Below are 27449 nucleotides of genomic sequence, written 5' to 3'. Positions count from 1 at the left end.
GACGATGGTCCAATCGCAAATGATAAGATAGCAATTAGATCCTGCTAAGGCACAAACCGACATACAGGTAAGGGCCCGTGTAGATCAGGCAAACTAGAAGGGAATGGTCTAAAAATTATTTATGTAATAATTATGAGATGACAGGGGCGACCGTACATAACTCGTACACGTATATACAGCGATTTTATCGAGTGCTGCTCAGCAGAAAGGAAGCTCAACACTGATGAAATACTAACTCGGTGTTAGTGATAACAATATTTCATTATTACGATTTATTATTTTTTATAATTACATAAATAATATCATATTTTAGACTATTCATTCCTACTTCGCCTGTTGACCTACAAAAGAGCTCGAGGAGACGGCACAGTGAACCGCAGAATTTCATAGAACCTGTACAGATTGAAAGATAACCAAAAGAAGAACTGAAAACAAGGTTTCCGTCAACTCAATATCTGTACAAGTGTCTTTGTGTTGGTTAGGGCAGCGTCATTTGTCTGTCAAGTTAGGAGAATGTCAGTGGATAGACTAAATATAAGTAATGAGACGGGAAGAGAAAGAGAACTTGAATGAATAAAAAAGAGGGAACTGCTGTGATGGCTGATAGGTTCATGAACTGATTAATCTGTCGAAAGGCTTGTTTTTACCAGTGCATTAATACCAATCACTTTGGTGGATTTTTGCGATTTCTCCTTGATGTCACAGTAATGCCCCGAGAGGTACCGAATTTAACGTCTAGTGTTTTCTTCAGGAATTTATACCGCCGCATTTTACGAGACTTCGCCATATATATTGCTAGCATGTTGATATATTTGCTGTTCGTGTCCAGGCATGAAGCAAAGTAACAATCAGAAGTGAAGTCAGGTCGAAAAAGGGAACTCTTGTTTCATGTTGACAGGACCCTTTCACGACTCACTGAATCTGGAAAGCACGAGAAGTCTGACCTTTAGCTTTACCGTACCAAAATGGCGGCGATCAGAAATCAGGTCTCTATTATACAATACTCCTCAAGGATAGCTCAAACTAGTTTTCGGTTTCAGCTATCGACGTGAGCTGGAAACAGCCTGCGTTTGTCACATTTGACAGCCATTTCTCTCAATGCTTGTATTACTGCGAAATTGTTTAGCGAATGTGCAAGATATGCGTCCAATCAAGTTGTCTGGGCGGTTCAGCTAACGCCTGAAATATTTAGGGACTGTTCAGTTTTTACGGCCGGGGGCCGGCAAAATCCAGGGGGGGTCATCGTAATTTTGGAATCCGCAAAGGGGGGGGGGGGTCATCGCTTTTTCACTGGTAGGAAAGGGGGGTCACCACATTTTCAAAAACATAATACCAACAATAAAGTTCACTTTATGCCATGGCCATGATCGACCCTCTTTACCGGCGGGCCGCCTTCTAATGGTAATGGCCGCGCGCCTTCAGCGGCCCTGTCAAGTAAAGTCTACTTTATGCAATAGCCATGATCGACCCTCTTTACCGGCGGGCCACCTTTGGTGGCCCACTAGAATAAAGTTGACTTTACGTAATGACCCATGGCCCTCTTAACCGGAGGGCTGCCTTTGGCGAACCACTCCAATAAGGTTTACTTTATACAATGTCCATGGACATGAGTTGTCTATGGAAATGAAGTTAAAAATTGCCTTACAGTCGTCCTAATTAACAGACGTTTGCATGGATGTGGCTGAGAAGTTTGTGCACTGGCATCTCTGCTACACAAATAAAGTGCGCCGCGTACCGGAGTTCAAATCCAAACCATGCGGGTAAATTTGACATATGGGTTTTGGTTATTTTTCAGGGGGGGTCATCAATTTTTTTCGTCTTACAAAGGGGGTGTCATCTTTTTTTCACAAAAAATGCAGGGGGGGGTCTAAATTTTTTTGAACACCGCGACAAGATTGTGCCGCCCCCCCCCCCCCAGGCCATAAAAACTGAACGCTCCCTTAAGACAAGGTATTGGATCAAAGTCATCGTTTGGCAAATTCACTCTCGATAACACACAAAACCAAACATTTAATTTATTCACAGCCCGTTTCCAAAACAAAACGACGAAAAGGAGCTGGCTGTTAAGACATAGTTTATCAAATTTGTAATTTGTCGGCACTCACTGAATAATATGCCATGGAAAGTACCCTTACAAAAAGATATGAAAATTTCGGCGACGTACTTACGACGATTGCGTCGCCTACACCGGGCGCCCACACTACTACGCTTCGCACTCCCCCGCCCCCGGGCAGAAGCCAAGATTCACTTTCTGTAAACACGGAACTAGACGTTTCCGAGGATATTAAATGCTGAAAGGCTTTTCATATGCGAGAGCAATAATAGTGCAACACTCACAGTCACGTAGATATGCTCATTGTTCATGTTGACCTGGATTTGTGTTTGTACACAACTTCACTGCGGCATTCAGTGAAAGTAAGCGTGGGTGTAGATGTATTGTCAGTCCGGACACCGCATCACGCCACAAGACAGGAAAACCGCAAAAATCCGGAAAGTCCCTGAACTGAGTGAATTTCTCCGTGAAAACTCTACGCTATTGTTTTTTGTTTTGTTTTGTTTTTTCCTTCTTGCGTACCTACATGTCGTCAGAGTAGCGACATTCGAATGAAGCCGGAAGTGTCCAGCTCGGGTAAAAGTGTGCGCGATAAAATGCAAGTGAAAGTGGAAGCGAGCCGTACATGTATAGATGGATAGCCCTGGTCGCAATTTTAGCTCTGTTACTAAATATAGCATAACACAAACAGAAATTCAGACAAATTTTGTGAGTATTTTTTTTTTCTTTAAGTATTGTGTTTTCTGATATACCCTGTGGTCGGGTCCTCTGACATTTGGCTTTTAAAGTTTAATCACGATCATTCATGTAAGCTCAATTCCCAAAAGTCTCATAAAATGTTCCGTTCCAATATATATATATATATATATATATATATATATATATATATATATATATATATATATATATATATATATATATATATATATATATTATAATACAAAAACATACATACATATGTGTATATATGACTGATTAGACTAGTTTTTCGTATAACGAATATATATATTATATATATATATATATATATATATTATATATATATATATATATATATATATATATATACATATATTTGTACATATATTTGTACAAATCGGCCACGATACACATGATACATTGCGGTTCTTGTAGAGTTGTAGAGTCATTTGGTTCATCACATTTCATATGGCTAAGTGCCTCCCACCACATTGCGGAGGCGGGGGTTCACGTCAAAGACTGTGTTCGTTAACCTGCCCTGGGTTCATTGACAGTACTCTATCTTCGTCACGGGAAACGTGGGGAGGGTTGTAAAGCTGAAATGACAAGTGAAGGTCCAGCTAATGCGTATTTTTGTCGGCGTCATCATTTTTCGCTCGCGCATCCTTCTCTGGGAAATATCACTAGTTCATACAAATAGGACTATACTACATGAAGTTAGTGAAAGACATTTTCACACACATACGGGACCCATGCCTCGAAAATGATCATAATAACCTACTACTGTGTAGTTCTGGAAGACCTCATGTAGCTCTCATTCTCGCAAGCCGGCGCGTCATTTCTGCTCCGACATCAGGGACAGTCGACAGAAAGCTGTCCGCGAAAACTAATTAAAAGTGTGCGCAAGTAATTTATTTGTGATCGGAGGGAAATGTTTCCCGTACCAATTTTCGTGGTAGGGAGAATGGTGGGAGGGGAAATTTTTTGAACAATATTTGGAGGGCAATTGCGAACAGCTTTCGCTTTCAACCCCCCGCTCCCACCCTAATTCAAATTGAATTCAGAATAACTTAGTATAGTACATTACACATGAAAATACCTCCCCTCACAATTTTTCGGAATTAACTTCTTGGTTACCTCTGCACGATGCTTAGAAACAAAAAGTCGCCTAATTCAGGTACAACGTCCCTCTGTTGACATAGAGAGGCCAGTATGTTGGCGCCAAAAGTGTAGCTCTCAGCAAGACCATCAGATGTCGAGGTAAGGTCACTCAGCCGAGGGCCGAATCCGTCAGTGATTTTGTCACGAGATCATGGCTAACTCAAGGTTAGCGATGCTTTCATAAAACTCCACTGATCTGATGTGTCGTGTACATAGATCAGAAAATTATGGACACTAATACGATGGTGAAATAGGAGTATGTCGCACGCATTGGAATTACATTTTTTAAGTTGTCAATGCTTAAGTACTGTATGCTGAGAAGAGCACTTTTTCTTCATAAGCAATCTACTTCATTTTCAACCTCATCTCTCCAAACCGAACTTGTTAATGTTTAGAAAGGACACAGATTGAATTTTATATTAAACACTAATGATGACACATACGACACGATCCACAATACTACATTCCCTATATCATGACTTCATTCATTGAAAATAAGCTAACAATCGAAATTTCATAACATAGACCATAGTTCTCCTTTGTGCCAGTTTTGATCGTTTCATTTGAAGGAGAAATGATGAAATGTTTGTTCTCCTATTTTATGCGTTACTCAAACTCACACTTTTAGCCCAACAAGAACCATGGCATGATCCCTAGACACGCTAGAATAGTCTAGCATTTGACCAAAGAATGACACGCTGTTTGTTATGCTACTCAATACTTCAGAAGTAACCCATTTACCATAAACTCAATGTTTTGTAATGATTTGTTCTCGTTTTCCATCTATAAAATTGCTCCAATGTTGACATTTTAAAAATCTACTTGTAAGGTCATCGACCGACCGTTTTATACGGAACAAAATATTTTTAGCGTAACGCACTTGTGCATCTCGAAGCGGACGGACAAACTAAGCCCTGGCCCGCGCTAAAGTTCCGCCTGTTACGAATTTCCTGGATGATTCGCCGTACTTTCTGTAACGGTGAATGCCCTGGCCTCAGAGTCACCCCCCTTCTTAAGTTAAGACACATCTATCACTCCACGATAATAAAAAAAACTACTTATATTGAAGGAAGTTTCCACTTTGAATAAACCGTCAGCCCACAGCAGCCGATAGAAAAGGCATGAGACATACTACTTGATGTCCAACAAGGTAACCTAAGACCATAACTTCCCGATTCTGCACGCAAGCAGAATATCGAATCATATCCCCACAGCTCTGCAACGAAAAATGTTTCGCTATGCAAAAGTAGTAAGTGCATGGCAGTACTATTGCTCTTGTAACAGCCGTAAAATCATGTAAGGCCAGGCAAGCTTTGAATCTACATGTAAGGGCAGACGAAAGATTGAGTCGCGTGTGGGTCTCCGCCTACTACAATGTATCTTACTCCGACCCCGCGAGTTTTTCGAGACCCAAACAAGGCTGAATCTCTCGATGTCAGGGGTGATAAGATCAAAAAGTTGTGGAAGTTATAAGTTACACTATTCAACCACAATTAGTCAACGTGAACATATAAGTAAATGTTTTCACTAAAGAGAGTAAGAGTCGTGACGTCATTATGCTGAATGACGTGACGTCTTGGGGTCATTATGCAATAATATGACATCAATTGGCAACATCCTGAAGTTCAGAATCAAACATCATCATTTTGAAAGATGCAGGATGAAGCTAGAGATCGACATGTTTTAAAAAAGCGATCGTGCCCCTGTGAGGAGTAGAAAGCAGATATCTCCCAAATTTTGATGACGTAACCGTTGTTAGTACAGATGAGAAGGCAATTCAAACAACGCACGCTTTAAGTATCACTCCCGGGCTAACAGTGTATCGTATGTCCACGAATTTTGCCACTTCATGTGAAAGTTTGGCCAATGCAGACAATGTGACCACTGGAAGTACATCGACTTCATACACATGTGATCTTCTGATCATAATTACCAATACCAACTATTTCTGTCAGCGTCTGACATCCTACAGTTCACCGCATAACATTGTTAGTGTTTTAGGAGTATACAAAGTTGTGCCTGTCTAAAAACCTTACTGTAGGCTGGAGTGTTTGAAAAACAAAGTGTATGCTAGCTGTATTGTGTACTGCACTGCCATTGTATTGAGTGAAAAACCAGACCTTATCACGCAACTCCCAGATTTGCAGTCATTTGTTAGCGGTGCACTGCAATAGCATTGTGCAATCCTAATTCTGACGGGTGGGCATGCGGTGTTTCGCCAGATGTAGGCGAATGGTGCCTCTAAATGTCGTAGCTCCTACTCCCGCTCCCACGGTGCCTTGTGGCGGACACATCAAAAACTCAAGGCTCTCGTGTTATAATAGACTGATGTGTGGATTATTACCAACAACAACAGCAACAAAAATGGTCTCAGACGCCGAAGCGGATGCTGCAAATTAAATAAACATAAAACAAACATTTTCAACTGACTGTTATATTTCATTATAAAAATAAAATTTCTGTGACCGCATTAAATTTCAATGCCTAAAGCATAAGCGGAAGGGTTAGTCGGCACAGGGGCAACAAAAAACGGGCAGCAGAAAACCCACTCAATCTGACTGCAACTTAAACAAAAGTCAGTTTAACCATGGAGCTGGCTCAATAGTTTAACATGCATTAGAAACAGAGGCATACCTACCCGCCTGTAGGGGACCGGCCGTGAAAACCGTCAACCAGTCACTTTGACTCGGCTGGAAAAAATGACATTTTGACTAATTCGGACCATTTGGTAGAATTTCAGAAAATATGAGGTGAAAAGTCCCCCTAACGCATTTGCCCTACTGGTCGCTGTAATGCCCGAAAACGCGGAAGTGTACGCGGAAGGCGATGGGGAATTCCCCATCAGGGCATTACTGTGCTACCTTTATTAGCGCAGGCGCACATGTATAAAATACGAACAAAAACCGCCGAGCCAGTCAGACCAATGGTAAACCACCATCACAACTTCTTTGAGAGTGGAGTGCACTTAAACTAACAGACACTGTTGTGATTGCGAAAAAGGGCAAAAATGAATAGTGGACACGGAACGCCGATGGCCGAAGCCCGCGAAATGCTGTTGTATGCATCGGCCACTGTTAATGCTTGCATACTGCTGTATTTCACTGTTTTCATTTGCATTGACAAAGTTGCCATCTGTATCCTGAGCAGATCGTCCTTACAACGTCTACGATCACTTCACAGTTGTCACCAAGCTGAAGCGCGAAGATTGTAAGTATCAATCGGAGTCAACAACTTTCATTACACTGTACTTTTGGTGTGTTTCGTTGTTGTCGTTATTTGTTTTGTTATTTTTTTATAGATGCGCGATCCTTAATGGGTGACAATGAATACAGCGCTACATGTCTAACATTTTTATGGTTCCCTTGTCAAAAAAGCGGTCCTTTTTCCTCGCTACATGATGGCTTTACCTTAAAGACTATTTTTTTTTCTCCGACGTCACGGTGTTTTTTTGAGGAAATCGAAATATTGAAACTTGTTACGCGGTACAATATTTTAAAGTGAGAACAACCGAATTTAATACCCTTATAATTTTCAACTTCATGGTACAGCCCTTGGTTTTCGGGTTTTCCTTACTGTAATCGATACCTTTAACACTTTCCCTGCACGAATGAATGGTTTGTCAACCTTTGGTCCGTTACGTTCGATCTCACACACGCCCTGCGTTTCGGTTATTGACATTGCAGCATGTCTTTTACGTTAAAATCTTTCACTGTCAAACATCTCTCGGTTACTTCAACGTTGGATTTTTACAAGACCCTGAATGGTTTTTTTTCGAAGTTGGCTTTCACTTCTGGAACCATAAGCTGTCTGGCTCGTCGGAAAGAAATGCGGCGTCTCGTACAATGTTAAAACGTTACTGTGATTCCTTCCATAACTTTGCGAAGTGTACTAATTTTTACATCGTACAATGTCTCAACACTTTTGGAAAAGGACGTGGGGATCACTCGATTATGACAGAGTGGATACGTTTCTTTCAAAATTCAAATCTTATACATCGAAGTCTAACGAGACCAGTCTAATAGTCATATACACGTGTGCGCTTATAATAGAAAGGGTCATTTTAACTAGGTTTTCCTTTCTGTGAGGAGGAAATCCCTCCCTATTATATACATACACAATGCCCTTAGAAGGGTATTCTTATTAAACATAAAGTAGACGATTTTAGACTCATACTCACAACAGAATGATCACGGAATGTCGGTGAGGAATCGGACGGTATCCTCAAGTCGTGTGACAGAATGGCCAAGCAATCGGTTCGCTGTCGTCATTGCGGTCTAGACACAAATACGTATTTATCACAACCCATCCATCCATTCCCACTAAGTGTTGACGGTTGAGGAGGAAACGCTGAGTTTGACCTTCGATGGTTTTCATGCAGACATCCCCGCCTCTCTTAAGGCCATGCTTCCCCAGTTTCTCGAATTCTGAACGAACGTTTCCGCATTTCTCGACTCGGTCGAGGGGGTGGAAATGATCCCCGAAACCCAGGGAAACATCCCAATCATACCCAAATTATATTTAGCGAAAGGACCAAATTGAATTGAACATAATTTCACAGAATCAACTCCCATGGTGAGAGTGAATTGTTGAAATGTCAAAATTTCAAGCACTCATCGGAAAACATATCTCACAGATACCGTTCATGAAAGCTTCATCGGCTGACGGTGCAGTGTTCAAACATAATGCAACACTTCTAAAACCCATTTCCTTGGTCGCTTGACAAGACTTCTCCGATTGACGTATTTTGTTGAGTTCAACCACTTCTATTTTCTGCCATAACTTCGAGGATATAGTTTTCGTTTGCATGAAAACAAAATGGCTGACAGTGAATTTTCTTTTGAGTTTTCAAAAGGACTGGACTCAAAATATTCTATCGCGAATTCGAAACCTTTTCAGATTTTTTTTTCGGAAAGTGATTGGTAAGATACGTTCTGTCGCGACTAAACAACAATTTCGGACGAATTATCTTGCAGATGAATACCTTACCAACGCAACAATTCCCTAGCTCGACTCCCTTCAACAAAAAAATCTGAATTCAGGAACATGTCATGAAAGTTCAAAAGCTTGAGGATTTTCCCGAACAGTAACCAAAAATGGGGAAGATGTTGTAGCAATGTTTTGAAATTAGTGTCCGGTTTCCTTGGGTCAAATATTGAATCCGAGCCATAGATATTTAAAGTTTTGTTCAACATTAATGTCCAGCTTCTAGAACCATGCCAACCAATGCCCAGCACAGATCATCTGACATCCTGACCCATTCTAATCCATAGGATTACTGTACCCGGACTTGACGACCCTATCTAATCATAATCACTCTTTCGATACCGGGCGCCCTTGACATTCCAGCAGACCCACTGACCTTCCTACTCAAATTCTTCCGGATCATCTTCATGGTTACGTTTACAATTTCCTCGAAAAAACAATGTTCAGTGAATCACGTATCTTTGTCAAAGCAGTGCTCACTGCATAATTTTCGGTATGATTTCTCGTGTCCGTTAGATAGTAATACATTATCGAAATGATGCTCAGGCAAATGACCAAAATTACCTAAAATTGCCAAAAATTACCCAAACTGTATTTTGTTATTGACAACGCTGAAAGAATTGTATAACATCCAAGATCTCAAGTTAAAAAATCGAAGATATTTTGATAACTATTGGTCATGCGTGCTCATGAGCTTTCAGACGTTGTTAGACTTTGTTTCTCATCAAAGTTTGAAGCTTTTGGATATAATTTCTTATTCGTAATCCGGAGAAAATAAACAACTCTTTGAGTTTTTTTGTTTATTTTATTCGAACTTTTGGAGATTCAAGTTCTGCGTTGAACTTTGATCGATTGAACATGTCCCTCTGTGTTAGGAACATGCACGTTTGAGAATACATTGGACCCAAAAAAAGTTACAAGTGGGCAGTGGGCATGTACGATTTATTTTTATTATAAAACCGTGACCAGGGGTAGATTTGTCGAGTGAATATCTACTAAACGGCAAAAGCGTGCCGGGGGACTGTCTTTGCAAGAGTGCGCATAGCAATGCTGTCAGGAAACACAATAAAATCTGGGTATTTTGATGAGAATGTTTAGTATTTAAATATACGCCAATCAATAACACTGGCTTAGCGCCAGACAATTGACAATATGAAATGTTTTGTACAGGGCAGCTACACGGAAGAAGGAAACGAAAAAATGTTTATTTACTCAATTCAGTGATAAAATACCTTTGTGTGGTGGGAAAACACATAAACAGCTTAGTTTAGGATATTAAATGATGTTTTTACATTTAAATAATATTATCCTCTTTTGTTGGCAAAACTTTTGCAACGTCCAGTCAACAAGTTGCCACACCTATATTGAATGATACTTTGAAATTGAAATGATTTCCTTTTTTTTTCCTTTTTGCAGTTACCTGGATTCGCTGTTTCAGGTCAGCCTTCCGTTTGTTGGTTTTTACCTACTATTTTCAACTGACGTTATCAACAATCCGTTCCAAGGTCCGACGGACCAAAAAGCCCAAGTCGTGTTCTCCGTCATGCTCGGCTTCTATCTCTTCAGAAATTTCCGCGAACTATTCACCTTTGGCAAGACACCACACTTCAAGTCGACCATCGTCCATCATGTGGTCGCTGTAGTGACTTACTCGGTGCTCGTCGATTCCAAGGAGAACGCCATCTACGGCGTGATCGGTACCATATTGGAAGGTGGCAACGTATTTATTGGGCTGTGCAAATACCTGAAGATGTTGGAACTGAGGGACACCTCCTTTTACAACTTCAATAAATTTCTCGGCCTTATTTTTAGTGTCATGTTCAGAGGCGTCGTTCCGGTTGTGGTTATGGCGCTATCTATATCAGCCCAGAGACCCCTGTCCATGGGATATGTATCAGTCACCGTATTTTTCCTTGCTGGCTTTTACTTCGGTGTGATTAATTTTTACATCATCGAATCTGTGGCCGAATCGGCTTTCCGTCAGTGGTTTTGCGATTCAAGAGTTAGACAAGGACCCATAACGCCCCCCAGCAACCAAATCTGGCAACGCCGTCGCTTTCCAGACCTGGAACGGTCGGACCCGTCCGTTCCCTACACGGTGACGCAGTCAAACATCTACGTGACGACACCTCCCCAGCTAGAGAACACCAATGACTCGTTACTCCCGACCACAATCAACGACGTCAAGGAAAAACTGCCCGAAGATGCATCGGAAAGCGTCAGAAGGTACTCGACTGACTCGGCCGTTAGTTTAAACATGGTCACCGAACTGAAAAGCGAATCTGATGAAACGCGACAAAAGATTACAGTTTGTCCCAATTATGGCACATGTAACTCTGGCAATGCAAGAACCATTGATATGTCACGACTGTGCAGCAGTGACAACAATTCAGCAAACTTTGATGATTCCAGCAGTAATGCAGAACCGAAACCACCAGAAAATAAATAAAAAAATTCACAGAGGTCAAACCACTCGTATGCTGACTGAGTCAACTGAAGTACCCATTTGTACTAAAACGTCTTTGTAGATATGTCTTCATTTAAAGAACATGTACTGCATGCAACGCAAAGCAGCAGCATTCCTCGAAACTTTTGCCAAAATTACAGGGTAACGGTAAGCATGTGGCCCATATCCAGAGAGTCAAAACCGGGAATCAACACTACAAAACATTTATGAAGGACAACCGCACGCGACGCAACCGCGGACGAGGCCTTGTATCGAGTTGAGTTTAGTTGAGTTGAGAATAGGTGCATGGTCTTACAGAGATGACTTTGTGAAACATTAGAGCTTTTCTTTCTGCAATGGCCGCTTTTGATATTAAATTGACCAATTCAACATGGAGCAGTCAAGTGGATAAGTTAAGAAACGAATTTACTTCTATGACCCATTTGAAGTAAAGTATTTGAACTGACTTCATCCGGCAAACAACGAACACGATAGGGTATGAAAGGAAGATGGCAATAATTAATAAACAGAACGTCGAAACTTTTTTTTTAATTTATTTAATACATTATCAGATAATAAAAAAGACTGTTACAATTTTACTACTGGGTCATGAGTAACGAGCGTGTGTGTCTTCTTCTGCTTTGTCTCGTTCTGCACTGTTCCTTCACAACTTACTTCATTGTTACTTTCTGCACTGAAATATACAACTGATATAACACATGTGTCCGTGATATAGACAACGATCCATCCATGACACTTTCCCCAATTCTGTGTGCGAAACCGACATCCACTTGGGGAGCAATTAACGACGGGGCACGCCCGAGAAATTTCAAGTAGTTAGAAGGCCACTCTTTACAACTATATAGCCATCGAGCTAACCAGCCATGTACATACATACATAGATACATACATACATACATACATACATGCATGCATGTACTGCATATACATGCATATATGCATATGCATGTACTGCATATGCATACACATACGCTTGCACACTCGTTTATATATCAGAGAGGGAGAGTTTTGTCTGTCTGAAGATTGCAAGATGCATGAAATATAAGTAACAGATATTATAACTTTGTAATATATATATATATATATATATATATATATATATATATATATATTATATATATATATATATATATATATCTTTAAGAAATTTATAAGCGTGACCGAAGATATTTGTGATTTCATGAAAATTATAGCAGGAGACCATGACGGATCATGAGAAACCCTGGAGCTACGCTCGTTCCGTCATCATCGTGTGAAATTGCGTGCTACGTTCTCCCACTATTTTCTCTAGCTTTTGTTTGAAAAAATATACCTGCACGCATACATTAGAAGTCCTTACTCTTATGAAATAAAGCAACCACTTCAATTTTTTTTTTGAAAAGTTAATATTTATTGAAACTCTGATAACAGATATGTCCTCCATTAGATGAAGAATCATATTCTTGTAATGTCATAACTGTACATCAATGAAGAGAACGAAAACGTGTCAAGGATTGATTTGAAAACAGGCATTACAAAAGGGAAAAAATAAATGCCATTCTGTACAAATGAGTTCAACGCAAATCCTTAACGTTATGTCTCATAAAACAAATATTCACAACATGAATTCAAGGATAATTTCAAATGCATTACACAGGCATGCTATTAGTGCAAGATACGGGGCAGATTAGTATTCATTTATGCAAATTATATTATATTTAAATTTGTGCTAATGATTCTTTATCGATGTGGAATATTCATGTACCCCGAAACCTGCATTGTATACAGGCATGAAAGCTGACCTTCAAGTAATCCCATAAAGCAACGTAACTGTAATTTCCTAGGTTCCAAACTGATTATTTCTCAAAGAAAACGATAAAGTAAAAAAGTGTCTGATGTTGCATTGTCGTCATCGTCAGTTCCAGATTATGTTATCGTCGACAAATCTATCCAAAACATTTACACTCAAATAAAGAGCGTTGAAATGGTTCATTTCGGTAACAAATATGACGTGTCCCGTCATCTAAACTTCTTCCTGTAACTGGTCTTCTGTCATCTTATTTCAATAATTCACGTTACTGCTTACGACTCTTGTCGCATTTTAACGATTGAATTAACATGTTTTTTTAGTTATCGGTAAAATGAAGACCTTCAGTCGACTTGTGGCCCCTGTGAACATTTATTTTGCATGTTTATTTTGCATGTCTTACGATAAGAATACCTGGCCATTCCCTTCGATTGGTGGGAAACAGTATACACATTTTGACTGGCCATGAGGGCAACAGCATACGTCTGTACCCCGAGGGACTGTGAGTCACCCCCAAAAACAGACTGTTTCCCGAGACCGTAGGTCGAGGGAAACAGTCTGTTGTTGGGGGTGACTCACAGGCCCGAGGGGTTAAAGACGTATGCTGTTGCCCTAATGGTCAGTTAATATGTGTTTTGTAACACACCTCATCCGTAGTCATACATAAGAACGTACCATACACAAAAGTTGTCGCATGTAAGCTATATGATAATGTTGGAGTGGTTCAGCAAGAAAAAGTTTTTGCCGACAGGGTCGCAATACTTCTGCAAAACGTTCAATGCACCTTTGATTATCGTCTTCGTTCGTTTCGAGTCCTTGTTTGAAACCAGAGCATTCAGTTCTTCTTCAGAAAGTAGGATAAACCGAGAAATTTCTCGACTATCGTTTCGCTCGTCCGCAGACGGCATCTTTGTTTACATTCCAGTTCGCGCATGCGCCAATTTTTTTTTGACGTCAGCGGGCATCATTTTTCGGAACTGATGCCTGGCAGGCAACAGTTCCGACAAATAATGCCTGATGACGTCGTTAACGTGGATCAGTACAAAAAGAACGCATCCCACGTGACTGTCAATTGGCGAATTAGAACACAGACTGCGGATGAGGTGTGTTACAATAACTGCTGTTGTCTGTGTATGTACAAGTATGATATTAAATCCAAAATGGTGTCGCTTTTTGTTCTTCCACTAGATATCATTCAATGTTTTTACTTGCTGTCTTAAACATTACGCTTTCGTATTACTGCGAATCTGTACGTCTCATCACTACACGTCGTAATTACTTACAGATTATATATATATATATATATATATATATATATATATATATATATATATATATATATATATATATATATATATATATACAATGTTAACCATACATTGGAGTGCGCCGACGATTTTTAGCTACATTCAAATATCCACATACATTTCTTGTAGACGTACAAAGTTAGGCACTAATCTCTACATTATATATTACTAGTACTGTAGAATGAAACTTGAACCATGAAAATAATGTGAAGTATATTTGGGAGAAATACGTATCGTAATGAGGAAACTTCACGCTGGTAATCGAAGCTGACCTTGAACGGGAAATGACTGCACCAGTGTTCAAAGTTCAAGGATACTAGGAAAATTTGTGCACTGTTCCGTCAAACCCGAACACACATATGCCATTTGAAGATGGCAGATAAATCAATAAAATCGGTTTTTTTGTAAATTCAGTAAATCTGCTCCAAGCTCATTTCGTGTAGGGCCCTTTCTGTGTGTACGTACTCCACGAATCTCTCGTTGGGTTTTAGTGTGATTGAATACTCATGAACTGTTCCTGGAAAAGGCGAGATACGCTTCGCCTAAACTTTGAGTATAATAACTAAATTCGGAAGAGAAAACTGTTGACAAAAAACGTTCGTCAATACGCTTCGCTTTGTCCTCACTCTTTGCTTTCCATTCCCCTTTATCGAAGTTTTCTATGTTCCTCACGCCCACACATATTGTTAAGTTTCACACGCCAGCCGAGGCAGAACGGCTTACAATGCAAAGGTCACTGAGGTCACAACAAGAGTTCATCAAGTTCTTCCTTGATCAAATCCTTGATAGTCCACGGCGTTATCTTATCTTCCACTTCTTCCCATTTCTGATTGAGTCTCTGTACCGTGTCAATGTAATTGTTGTCGAAAATTTCGATGACGTTATTGACTTCGGCCTTGGTCCATGCGTACTTATTTTCCAGTGATGTCATAAAATCCACAACGCTAATTCTCTGATCTGTCGATGAATTACAATAACAATATCTTCAATGTGATATGTGAAAATATTGTCCATTACACAGAAGTAAATTATGGCTCAACGTTTTAAAGTGAAGCCATACATAAGTTTACACAGATGCATGGATATACAGAGATACATACATACATACATACATACATACATACATACATACATACATACATACATACATACATACATACAAGTAATGTAACACAACTTAATATGTTTAGCATCATTTATTTATTTTGCCATGAAGAAAAGAGCAGACTCTCTCTCTGTAAGCGAAAACTGATGTATTTTCTTTTTCACTATGAGCCTGTGGCCTGATGTTATGAAAAACATTGATTGAAGACCACATACATACATACATACATACATACATACATACATACAGACATACAGACATACAGACATACTGACATACTGACATACTGACGTACTTACTTACTCACTCACTACTTACTTACTTAGACTCGCTTGTTTATCTAGTATACTAGATCCTGACTATAATGTATCTGAGCGTTGAAAATTGTTACAATTATTCTTTCTTTTAGTCAATACGTTATGAGTTAGACCATGTAAGAGATCAGATACCGTGTATGGGTCATAATATTTTACTGAAATCTGCGTCAATGTGGAAATCACCGGCATAAACGTGGTCGCACGGCCTGTGTATATTCGCACCGAAAGATCAGTCACAGGTCTAGGACCAGAAAGATCACTTCATAAAGGCTATCCACACTGCGTGGGTAAATGGGGGAAAAGCGCTTACAAGAATTGGGCCAGAAACGTGTATTCGGAACTAAAGTATGTAAAAATGCACGCCTACTCAATAACCACGAATATTTGTAAACAGAGTGGGTTACACGCCAAATCTCACCAATGGATTTGTTAAATTTATGACGTAAAAGGGGGCGTTTGAAACAAAAAGACATCGAAGGCATAATTAGTCCAGTAAATTTGCGATATTATGGTTCCATTTAGTCTTATTTTCACAGCATCATCATCCTGTGTATTGTAAGAGACAATCACTTTTTCTCCATCCCCCCGCTAGTTGTCCATTTTAATTTAATACCTTATGTTCCATCATTGATAAAATCTATTAGGACAACGTAACTGGCTAAACATTACATGTAAAAATTGAGGGTTCTTTATGGCTAGGTTTCTCTATCTACTCCTTAAATATCAAGTTTTCTTTTTGTCAAGATTTCTTGTACTTATGTACTTACACAGGGTACATTGTTACTGGTAGGAAATGAAAACAGATGTATACGTAACTCCGATGATGAACGATATGTCTGCGCTGTACTATAATTTATGTGTCAAGCAGTCTTTGTATGTCATTTACCTGAATGTGGCGTGTAAAAGCGACGTATCATGGTTATTTTCATGTCACACATTTTTATACAGTTTACGAAGAAACCTTTGTTAATTTGCCGAATAAAAGTCTTGACAAGTAATTCAAAAGTCAAACAACTGGTCCAAATTCTACCCCTAATCTCACACATATTGTCAGAATCCTAAAATAAACTCAGTTTCTCGGTACAGTGACGGTGAATTCTAGTTCAAGCAAACAATACATTTTCCTATACTTTCAGGTAGTCTGTGGGGACAAGAGCCTTAACTTGTGATAATACTTTCGTTCTTGATTTACTTTTGTTTTTTGTTTGTTTTGGGGTCTTTTTGTCATACGATTACATTTTCTTCTTTGTTGCCTTGAAGTATATTGAAATACAAGGTATCAGTCTATCCAACATGACATATTGTGTAACACATGCACTGTGACATCGTTGAAATATAGTCGAGCATGAATGTACTTTTCTTTCTACAATAGTTTTTGATATTACACATATGGTGTATCGTATTGATAAACAGTACACTTAACATTTCTTCATGACTTTGGGAGTTGAACAAGAAACTGAATTTCGCAAACAGTCTAAAAATGCTAGGAAATACGTCAAGAGTCTTAGAAGCTGAGAAATACGGAGGGCGCTTTTTAACTGGAAAACCCAGTATGCGTAAATTCCCTAACGCTGAGATGAAAAGCATACCGAATTACCTTCAGTAAGAATATCACGTATTTCATCCTCAAACTTATATTTTTCGAGCTGCTTCTGGACTTTGATGAATGACTCAGCCCCCAGCAACGCGGTCTTCAAAATATCGACGATTGTCATCTCTGTTTCCACGGTGATTTCGGTTCCAAGAGCGACATGGTTCAACAGGCTGAACGTCCTATCGATGGAGCTGCCAATAGCCTTGGCGGCCTCGTTTTGATGGTATCTCCTGTCTTCTTCTGTTATCGCTTCAGTGGTTTTGTACGTTACAACGGCAGCGGTAGAATAACCTGGTACAAAAAACAATACGAGCAAAAACATGTAGGACTGTCGGTGGCGTGAGCGCTTTTTCTTATTACAAGAGGCAGGAAAGCGGCAGAGCCTTCAAATCAGGTGCCGCGAACTGGTAAATTTCATCAATTTCGCAAAACCATCACAAAAAACGTTTTGAAGGCTGATATACCAATTTTACTTTCGGATACTGTAAAACTTCGTCAAAAGTTAGAACATAAAAACTGTTTCTGATTTGACACAGTTTTAACACGGCTTCGTTTATAACGACTGATAATTGTGAAACATCTCCCATGATTCTATCACTAAATTTAGTTGAAATGTAAGTGATCCTATGCGTAATTAGGGTACAGATATCATGGACTTTGAGAGAAGGAGAATTTGCAAACTTCAAAAATCAATCTGACGACCATAAACGTATCTTGGATACACCAGCAGCAAAGAAGCCAAGGTCAACCGAAAACAACACAGAATTATGTATTTCCTTAATCGGACAATGTGTATATTCCTTCTTGTTTTTACAAGGACAGACCAAGGGGGTTCGTATAATCTCTGCCATCCGGGTTCAGTGACGAAAGTTTTATTGCTGTTCACACATATGGACGGAACCATTGAAAGATATGTACAGAAGTGATATCAAAACCCATAGCAGAACCACACCGCTCTTCTGCCGGGAGACCAAACTTAGAAACAAGGATATGTTAAAACTTATGGTATCTCCACAGGGGATTTCATGTCTCCTCTGTTTGATAATTTTAAATCCTACCCTTTGAACCAAACCGACAAGACAAACACCGAATATGCTTCCGATCGATACTAACCAATTAAGTCGTCACGAATCACTGCTGGTACGTGACCTCAAAGCAGAATGGGTATAGATTGGTGTGTTCCTATCTTTGTTCGCTCTAACTGGTGGTATCACACCACTGAGAAAGGTTAAATGTGGAATTGTCTTGTTTTTGATATTTTAAGTATTCCAATGCCGTACGTGCATAGGTATGAATTAAACATGACACAATGCAGCTGTTTTACAATTCTAGTGAAGATTTAAGGTAAAATAAGCAATAAAAGTTTGCGTGGTTATGGGCCATATCGGACAACATTAAAAATACTAAACGCTACGCAGATATGTATGTAGCAAATATCTTGGTGAAAATTGTTACCATATTGCCATTTGTTCACATCGATGGTAGAATGCAAATTTAGTAAATAGAGCATTTCATTAACACTCCAGTCGTTCATTTTTTATTGAAAAATATCAAGCAAATACTTCCATATTTTTAAGTAAGCGCCTTGAAATTGACAAACGTAAACTTTCGCCCAAATTTACCTCATGGCAATTTTAAACCATTTCCTGTCAAAATTAAGAATAAAAATCAGGGGCCATCGTGCAAAATTTGGTAAATTACCCGATATTTACCGACACTTGAAATTCAAAATGGGCGCCATCCCTACGTTAACACACGGTCCCTCCTCCTTGTGGAGGGACCGTGGTTAACACTATTCAGTGCTCGGTCGACGGAGTGCGCCTCTAACGATCTTTTGAAGAAAATCGCTATATAATGTTAACCCTATTGGGGAAAATACAATTTTCGATTTGCACAAAAATAAGCTGGTGAAAACTTTATTTAGCTCGTGAGCTTCAAAATGACCCGCCCTAATTTATTGTAAATGTTTGACAGTCCGAATATCTATCCCCAAGCAAGGCACAAGCTACCTTATTGATCGTGTTATCCTCATTTTGCCGGGCATGAAAGGGCCAACTATACCGTACCATGGAAAGCAATAGGGTTGGCAAAAAAAACATGGTTTTGAATGAGTTGAAGAGTTGATCCGAAAATGAAAACAACAATCGCGAGTCCGCACCAGCCCTCGCTTTCTGGCTCATCAAATTTGTCACATGAAAAGTTAAACAAGATTTAACCCTTTCACCCCCAGTTCCCTGTATACAGGTCCAACTTTACCATAGAAAACAATGGATTTGGGACAAATCATGTGGTGAAAGGGTTAAAAACATTAATCAGGTTTTACCGTTCTCTTTCAACAGCCGCCTGTATACCTTCGCCTCGTCTGCATACTCCATGAATTTAGGATCGTTGTAATCCAAGACAGATATGATTCCATGGATACAGTCTGAAAGTAAAGCGACATCTCTTTTCGCTATAACGTCTCGCAGGTGCCTATGGTTTCCATAGGTGTCATTTGGACGCGGTATTGGTTCGTTGTCTCTGATCCTCCCTGGAATTGGAAAATATACATATTGCATAGTAAAATGTGGAACTCCTTCGGTCGATACCAATAGATGATTTCAGTGTGCGTACACAATGAACGAGTTTAACAAGTTTGGATATATCTCACCCTCGTCAGTTGACTCTCTCCCCATCTATCACTTTGTTCACCTTGTAAATATTTGTCTCATTTTGTCTCTCTGTTTGTGTTTTCGTCAGTCCCCCACCCGTCAGTCTGTCTGTCTGCAGAGAAGTATTATATACGTATGTTTGGTCTCCATGTCTAAAGTGTGTCGTTGCCTGGCCTTGATTCTGTCAATATCACTGTCCCCAGCCTGTCTTTGTCTGTCTGTCTGTCTGTCTGTCATTATGTATGTATGTATGTCTCTTTGTCTCTTTGTCTCTCTCCCTTTTCTCTGTCTCCCCCTCCCCTCCCCCCCACACACACATATATATAAATATATATATATATATATATATATATATATATATATATATATATATATATATATATATATATATATATATATATATACATACTGACTTCTTAACAGAACAGAACAACAAAGTTTATACTTACCCGATAGAATTTGTATCAACTCTTCTTTGTACGATTCGCCAGGACTGAAGAAACCGCGAGAATCTAATAGCCGAAAGTTGAGTGACGACAGGTGTGGAAGTAGATAAAGACTGCCCTCTCCGGCAGCACTTTGAGGAATTGCCGTCACCTTATCCTCTCCAAGCAGTATAGTTTCAGCTAAATTTATAAAGCAAGTCTTTCCACAACCTGCCGGACCGATGACAGCTGTAAGAAAAATTCAGGAATACTAATTTTGATTTATCACGTTTTACTGCAACCCACAATGGTGGGCTTCCCGTGAAACGTTTTAAAGGTTAGTGGCGTCATAATATGCGATACCTACAAGATAAGCTGTCTTTCTTACAACCCGTCAACATCGAGATGGCAGTCTTGCCGGCCCCGACATGCGACCATGTACCAAGTCATCGACAAGATTAAGGTCATCATAAATCACATAACACAATCAGCACATGGTGAACACTTGAATTTATCCCAGAATGGTGCCATAGAACATTACCAGAACATCACCAAACCAATCGTCATGACGCTTGTATTATGGCATTAACCTCCCTGAGAACGGATAGCTATATCAGCCATGATTCAGCAGATTTAACCCGTCAGAAGTAAGCAATATTTGCTTAATTTCCCATCTTCGTAGGACCCATAGAAACAAAAATAAATCCGAATTGACCGATGGGGGCGTGATACTACGTACAAGCTTTTGTTGGTGTCGAGATAGATTGTACTACGAACTAAAATCGTGATATATTCGAATGGTATAAAAATCAGCACAAAATCTGATATACCATGCTGTAATCGCACAAATCTAGTTGCTGTAACTCTAAGGTTATCAACAGCAAAGAGCGAAAAAATTCAAGTTTACTATTATGCTTGACAGACGAGAAAAATAACATCGTCTTACCTATCCTGACAGCGTTGATGTCGCTGAGGTCGATGTCTTCAAATTCGCCCGCACCTGACATATCCCCAGGTGTGTAACTCTTTAGCTTTGCCTTTTCCCTCTTCACTCGTTCCTTCAACTCTGACATGCGCTGTGCATTCTGTATCTGTTGGCGTTTTTTCTCTGATTCAGTAAATTCCTCCACTGCCTGTTTCCGGCCCCTTTCTGCCGCGTCTCCCTCATGGCCATGGACCTGTATTCAAGAATAGAACGAATGTTCTCGCTGCTCAATACGAATGTTTTGGGAGCTTTAGTGCGGCGTTTCCACTACCATTTTAACAACATTGTACTTTGACGTGATAACAGATGTACGCATGATTAGATTATATGACTTTAGTTGTTCTCGCCGACTAGAAATCCAATCACACTACACTGGCTTTGTTCTGACAACGGTGAATCGGTGAAATATGCTTCTGGTAACATTGAACCCATAATATCTTATAATTAAAACTAATAATTATTCGAAGAATTTGGCGTACACGGCAGTACGAAGCTTAATTTGAAGTTTTATTGTTCTTCAGCTTGGCTGTGTATGATGCTTTAATACAAAATGGCGGTGCCAGAGAAATTCGTTGGCACGGCAAGGCTGGCTGGCGCAATCAAATATTCACCAGACTGGATGCACAGCGTCATACGCGGCCAATGATCAAAGGCAACGTGATTTAGTCTTCCGCATCGTGCGTGGGTTAACTTAATTTACACAAGAGAAGTCTACTATTGATAAAATATGTAACTTTGGTGATTTTCTAACTTTTGGATTGAACGCTACTCGATACATCTCACAAAACTTCTCACCTTTTTCACCTTTGAACTTCTCGGTCCCATGATAGAAGCCGGTGATAAAGCAAACTTGATTGTTGTTCTTGTAGTTGTCAGGACTTTTGTGGCTGGCAGAAGCCGAAGTCAAAATCGAGTCACACGCATCATCGTCTATGTCTCACAATAACTAGGCAAGTCGACAACATCAGATGACCGACTGGGTTGGGCAACGGTGTCAAAGGTTAGTAAATGGTTAACAAAAAACCCTACTGACACAGTCGGACACGGTGTAAGAAGAAACATGGCGTTAATTTGCACCTGTCCGTCGTAGCTGCCGTGCAGAAATATGCCATTCTTTCAGAAAAAACAAGATAAAGGAGCCAAAAGGGTAAGTTGTTCTTTAATCATGTATTGAATTTTCAATACAAAGCTCGCTGTCAAGAGTGAGCTGGTAAAAACAGCGGCTAGTTTGATCAAGTGATGCGATCGCGTGAACGAGTTGCTGACCACACATTACTGAAACCATAGGCCCTCTATAGAGGGACTGTGCTGATACTTTGTAACTATTGATCGATCAAGTGATACAATCTAACATAAATAGTTCGCCAATGCACAGTTTGATTCCATCACTGCTGCCAGGAATGCCGGTATGGTTGTCAACACCGTTGTGCTTTCATACACGGCCTTCAGTAATATGGGTTCAGACCATGACACTGTATTTCAGCATTTTTTTAAGTGGCATTTCCGTAATTTAAGACAAGTGGACCAGAAAATTATCAGATACCATCAATTTCCATAGTTGAAGATAGATGATATGTTCTCGGGAAATCCATGGGAATTCTTATCCTCGGGACAAAAGTAAAAGTAAACAGTGTTTTTCTTCAGCTGAGAGACTAACCACCGCCTTATTCAAGGAGGGACATGCCTCAAAAATGAAGTTTTAAACTTTGCTCATACTTTCATCAAGGAAACGTTTCAATATTCTCTCTTCTAATAAGGGATGAAGATTGGGGGTAATTTTGCAAAATTTTGGATTATGGGAACGCATCAACCAAGATTTACCGACGTCCGAATTCAAAATGGCTTGTAATCTTGTGTTTGAATCGATAGGGAAATATTATTATTATTATTATTGTACTTGGGCCTCAGCCCAAGTACATTTGTTTTCATTCCGTGGGAAAAAACTGTAGGTATAACCATTTCTGGCTGAGACCAGGGAGGGCAAAATGTATTGGCTTCATCTTTCTTGGCATAATAAATGGCGTAATGATGTTAACTGAATGGAAGTGCTGCTCTCAGCCAGTCTTGAATAAGTGAGATGTGAATATAAATGCTTCTCTATCTGAGTTTTGGCCACAAAATCTTCTGAATATAATCAAAATGTGCATCGAAATGCAACAATTAATGCACCCTCCGTTTCCTAGGCGATGGCACGACCCTTGCTACACCCACTGGACGAGCCAAAGTGGGAGGGGTAATTTCGGTTTGGTCGAACAGGAGGGCTCGAGACCAGAATTTAACATTTAAACTTGAAACATGTTTAATCACTGACAAGATGTGGATTAGTGTTAATCAAAGAGAAAGTTTGAAAAGGAAAGGTTTTATATCCCGGACACAATGAAAAACATTACGACTGGAAACTGTACCCCCGGTTGAGAATAGTAATGCCCACAGCGATGGAGAACACTTATCCTTGAGCTGAGAAAACCAGACCATCATTTCGAAATAGAGTGCAGATTCGAGAAGCTCGTTAAAATAGCTAGGTACACCCCATAAGGGGTGGTTTCGCGTCTTGAGGGCAAATTTCGCCTCCTTCATTTAGAAATCGTACGTTTGTTTTTCCAGGGGAACACATCATTTGACACAAAATTTGCATGAAAAGGGGTCGCCAGTAAGCACGTGGTCAAATCTGGCATAAGAAACAATATGAAATGTTGGGTAAAGCCAGTCCAAAATAAACTGATTTGAACTTTTGTGTTGTAATTTATACCACTGCAGTAACATGACTTTTTTTTGACAACATCACACAATGTAATACGTTTTGAAACTGAATACTCCGACGTATTCTGTGTCCCCTTTGCTAAAAAATACGGTATGCCGATTACCATGTAAGGAGATGATGACGTCAAGACAGATTTGTAGTGCGTTTGGTCTTGGATGGTGCACGAAGTTTTGTCGAGGTAGCTTGTGTATTTATTTCCTAAATGGGAGATATTAGGGTCGATCTAAAAGAAGGCCGAAAAATGTTATGATACTCTAAGCGAGCTGAACTCCAATGCGAATGGTTGGATAATTTGGAGGATGTCTAGACTGATCTCGTCTCATTAAGATTATTTGGCGGTCAGTATTGAATTTCAACTGCGTCACAAGTTTGCGTCGAACGGTCAACGAACGATATTTTAGAAATCTGGAGACATGGCACATCGCAGTTTTATTTTAGTATTTTATATTTTACAAAAGATGTAAGAAGCAATGATTTTGTTGAAAATTCTGAAAAAAATATAGGAAGATTTGATCGCGAACACATTTTCACTTGGGGGTCAACTAGCCCTGCGTACGATGCTGTGTGTTCCGCTACAGCTAACCGCCCCGCTCACCACAGCCCTGCAAAGACCCGTACGTTGGGTCGGTGACTTCAAATCCATTTTGGGACTTGACGTAAAAAGCCAAATTACTGCCGAAATTCAGCGTTCTTGGGCCCAAGTCGTATCCCAGCCTACCTCAGCTACTCGATCGCTTCCAAAAATGACAGTCTTTTATTCACTTCTCGTAAATAACCGTCGATGTCGGCAACTCTCTCGCTGGCCCTGCGTACGATGCTGTGTGTTAGCTGTAGCACATAGCATCGTACGCAGGGCTAGGGGTCAACATGGGGTCGCAGCCATGTTGCCTCAAACTTATTTCTGTCTGCACTCAAAACTCAAAAATGTCGCATATGAACCTGAAAAATCGATGTAATTTTGTCAAACTTCGGCGAAATTTCAGCCTATAGACAAAATTTCATCTAGGTAAGGTAAATTTACTGAAATTTGATCGACAAATAATCCTGAGCTTGAACGTGACAGCTCGCCTTCTCCGGGAAGTCATGCATCCGGCCAGCTGCCCATATGGCCGGGTGCATGAGATTGTTTTCAAGCGACGGCGGCAGACCGTACGGGGCTCTGGATATGAACCTACCGCCGGTGTAGCTGTAATAACTGTTGCGTTGTTTTTAATCACCACGGACGAAGTCCGAGGGGACTTATAGGTTTGGTCATGTCCGTGCGTCCGTTCACGCCTAGTACCCAACCCCATACAGATGCACGTCGATTTGTTTCACAATGCTATCAAATTTGGCCGTGTTAGAGGACTTTTTAGTTTACACCTCCATAGACTCCCATGTATAAGGCAGTTCTCCATAGATTCGCATGTATGATGCCAAGAAAAATAAAAATTTAGTTTCTCATCGTATTCATATTGCCTAAAGGATGCAGTGACACAGTTTTTTTTGTCCCCACGGATAAAGTCCAGGGGGCTTATAGATTGGCTCATATCCGTCCGTGAGTCCATCAGTGAGTCCATCGGTTCACGCAGATATCTCAGACATTTTGACAAAATATCATGTGACCTTGGTGACCTTTGACCTCAAATATACATTATTGTCCATAACTCAGTAACCACAAGTGCTAAACCTTTCATATTTGGTATGATGGGACACCTTATGACGCCACATATTGTACCCCATTAATTATGTGCATATCTAATTATGAGCGAGCCAATAGAGCAAGAGGTCTGATTTCTGGTATATAGGGATAAGTTAACAATATAATTTGTTTGACAAAACTTCACGTGACCTCAATGACCTTTGACCTCAAATATACATATTTGTCCACAACTCAGTAACCACAAGTGCTACACCCTTCATATTTGGTATGAAAGGACACCTTATGACACCATATATTGTACCTCATTAATTATGTGCATATCTTATTTTGAGCGAGCCAATAGAGCTAGAGGTCTGATTTTTGGTATATAGGAATAACTTAGCAATACAATTATTATGACAAAATGTGACGTGACCTCAATGACCTTTGACCTCAATATATATATTTGTCCACAACTCAGTAACCACAAGTGCTACATCCTTCATATTTGGTATGATAAGACACCTTATGACACCACATATTGTACCTCATTAATTATGCGCATATATAATTTTGAGCGCGCCAATAGAGCTAGAGGTCTGATTTTTGGTATATAGGAATAACTTAGCATACAATTATTTTGACAAAATGTCACGTGACCTCGATGACCTTTGACCTCAAATATATATATTTGTCCACAACTCAGTAACCACAAGTGCTACACCCTTCATAAATGGTATGATGGGACACCTTATGACACCACATATTGTACCTCATTAATTATGCGCATATCTAATTCTGAGCAAGCCAATAGAGCTGGATGTCCGATTTTTGGTATATAGGATAACTATAGGGTAGAAATCTAAATATGCCCATCTAAATATTAGACATCTACCATCGAGAACAAAAGAAATTTGCTGTAATTTGAATATTTAAGGAGTTTAAGCAATTCCCGCTATAAATAAAGAACCCCTGCCTCAAACTCCACAAAAGTTGCTAGACATATTTTGCCGTTGTCATGCCATTGCTTCGTTTAATAACCAGTTAATCAAATGCCTCATTGACAGGAGGAAATTCAAGACCATATTTGAATAGTAGTATATATTGTCCTCAAAATTACTCTATCACGGCCCAAGTACTCATTGCCTTCAGCAATACTGCCTTGTTATTATTATTATTATTATTATTATTATTATTATTATTATTATTATATTATTATTATTATTATTGATTTTTTACAAAAAAAGCAGTGATGACGTCATTTACTCCACGGGTTAGCTTCAAAAGTAGTTCACACATAATCAGTGGACGAGAAAAATCTGAGTGACCCAGAAACAGATTTTGGATATTCTCAATATTTTGCGGATCTTTCCTGGTCAAAAGATAACGTAGACTAATTTTTGAAATACTAAAATGGCAAGCTTTCATTGGGTCATTTTTGTGAATTATAAAATCTTGAGTTTTGTCTTCAGAGTTAACGCGGAAATTTACTGCTCTTTTATAGTTTGAATATCAGTAAAATCTGGATAATTTG

At 39.6% G+C, this 27449-nt stretch overlaps 3 protein-coding genes across 3 annotated transcripts in view; 2 read left to right on the top strand and 1 right to left on the bottom strand.

Annotated features, from left to right (window-relative positions):
• The first annotated feature begins 6820 nt into the window (after positions 1-6820).
• Positions 6821-11941, top strand: LOC139131626 (uncharacterized). Its single transcript, XM_070697754.1, has 2 exons — positions 6821-7120; positions 10313-11941. Exons 1-2 carry the CDS (start codon positions 6921-6923, stop codon positions 11343-11345), a joined length of 1233 nt encoding a protein of 410 aa, XP_070553855.1. The 5' UTR covers positions 6821-6920; the 3' UTR covers positions 11346-11941.
• Positions 11942-14597: 2656 nt separating this feature from the next.
• On the bottom strand, positions 14598-22496 carry LOC139131624 (uncharacterized). Its single transcript, XM_070697752.1, has 6 exons — positions 22329-22496; positions 21495-21726; positions 20573-20797; positions 19796-20002; positions 17476-17763; positions 14598-15413 (listed from the first exon to the last, which is right to left on the bottom strand). The coding sequence occupies exons 1-6, from the start codon at positions 22356-22358 to the stop codon at positions 15199-15201; spliced, it is 1197 nt and encodes a 398-aa protein (XP_070553853.1). The 5' UTR covers positions 22359-22496; the 3' UTR covers positions 14598-15198.
• The window catches only part of LOC139131623 (tyrosine-protein kinase TXK-like), a 24909-nt gene continuing 19839 nt past the window's right edge, over positions 22380-27449 (top strand). Inside the window, exon 1 of the mRNA XM_070697751.1 lies at positions 22380-22680. Coding sequence (XP_070553852.1) covers positions 22639-22680 — 42 coding nt within the window. The 5' untranslated portion in view covers positions 22380-22638. The remainder of the gene's footprint in view (positions 22681-27449) is intronic.

Source organism: Ptychodera flava, chromosome 4 (genome assembly GCF_041260155.1).
Source record: "Ptychodera flava strain L36383 chromosome 4, AS_Pfla_20210202, whole genome shotgun sequence".
Taxonomy (NCBI): domain Eukaryota; kingdom Metazoa; phylum Hemichordata; class Enteropneusta; family Ptychoderidae; genus Ptychodera; species Ptychodera flava.
The sequence above is the reverse complement of the archived record's forward strand: the minus strand, read 5'-3'. Positions and strand labels throughout refer to the sequence as shown.

Bases quoted from the DNA above. Each gene is read 5' to 3' on its own strand.
- LOC139131626 (XM_070697754.1), top strand. From the start codon at position 6,921: ATGAATAGTGGACACGGAACGCCGATGGCCGAAGCCCGCGAAATGCTG. The intron at 7,121-10,312 runs GTAAGTATCAAT...TCCTTTTTGCAG, and splicing joins CAAGCTGAAGCGCGAAGATT to TTACCTGGATTCGCTGTTTC.
- LOC139131624 (XM_070697752.1), bottom strand. From the start codon at position 22,358: ATGGGACCGAGAAGTTCAAAGGTGAAAAAG. The intron at 20,798-21,494 runs GTAAGACGATGT...TTTTTCTTACAG, and splicing joins CATCAACGCTGTCAGGATAG to CTGTCATCGGTCCGGCAGGT. The intron at 15,414-17,475 runs GTAATTCGGTAT...ATTCATCGACAG, and splicing joins ACGTGATATTCTTACTGAAG to ATCAGAGAATTAGCGTTGTG.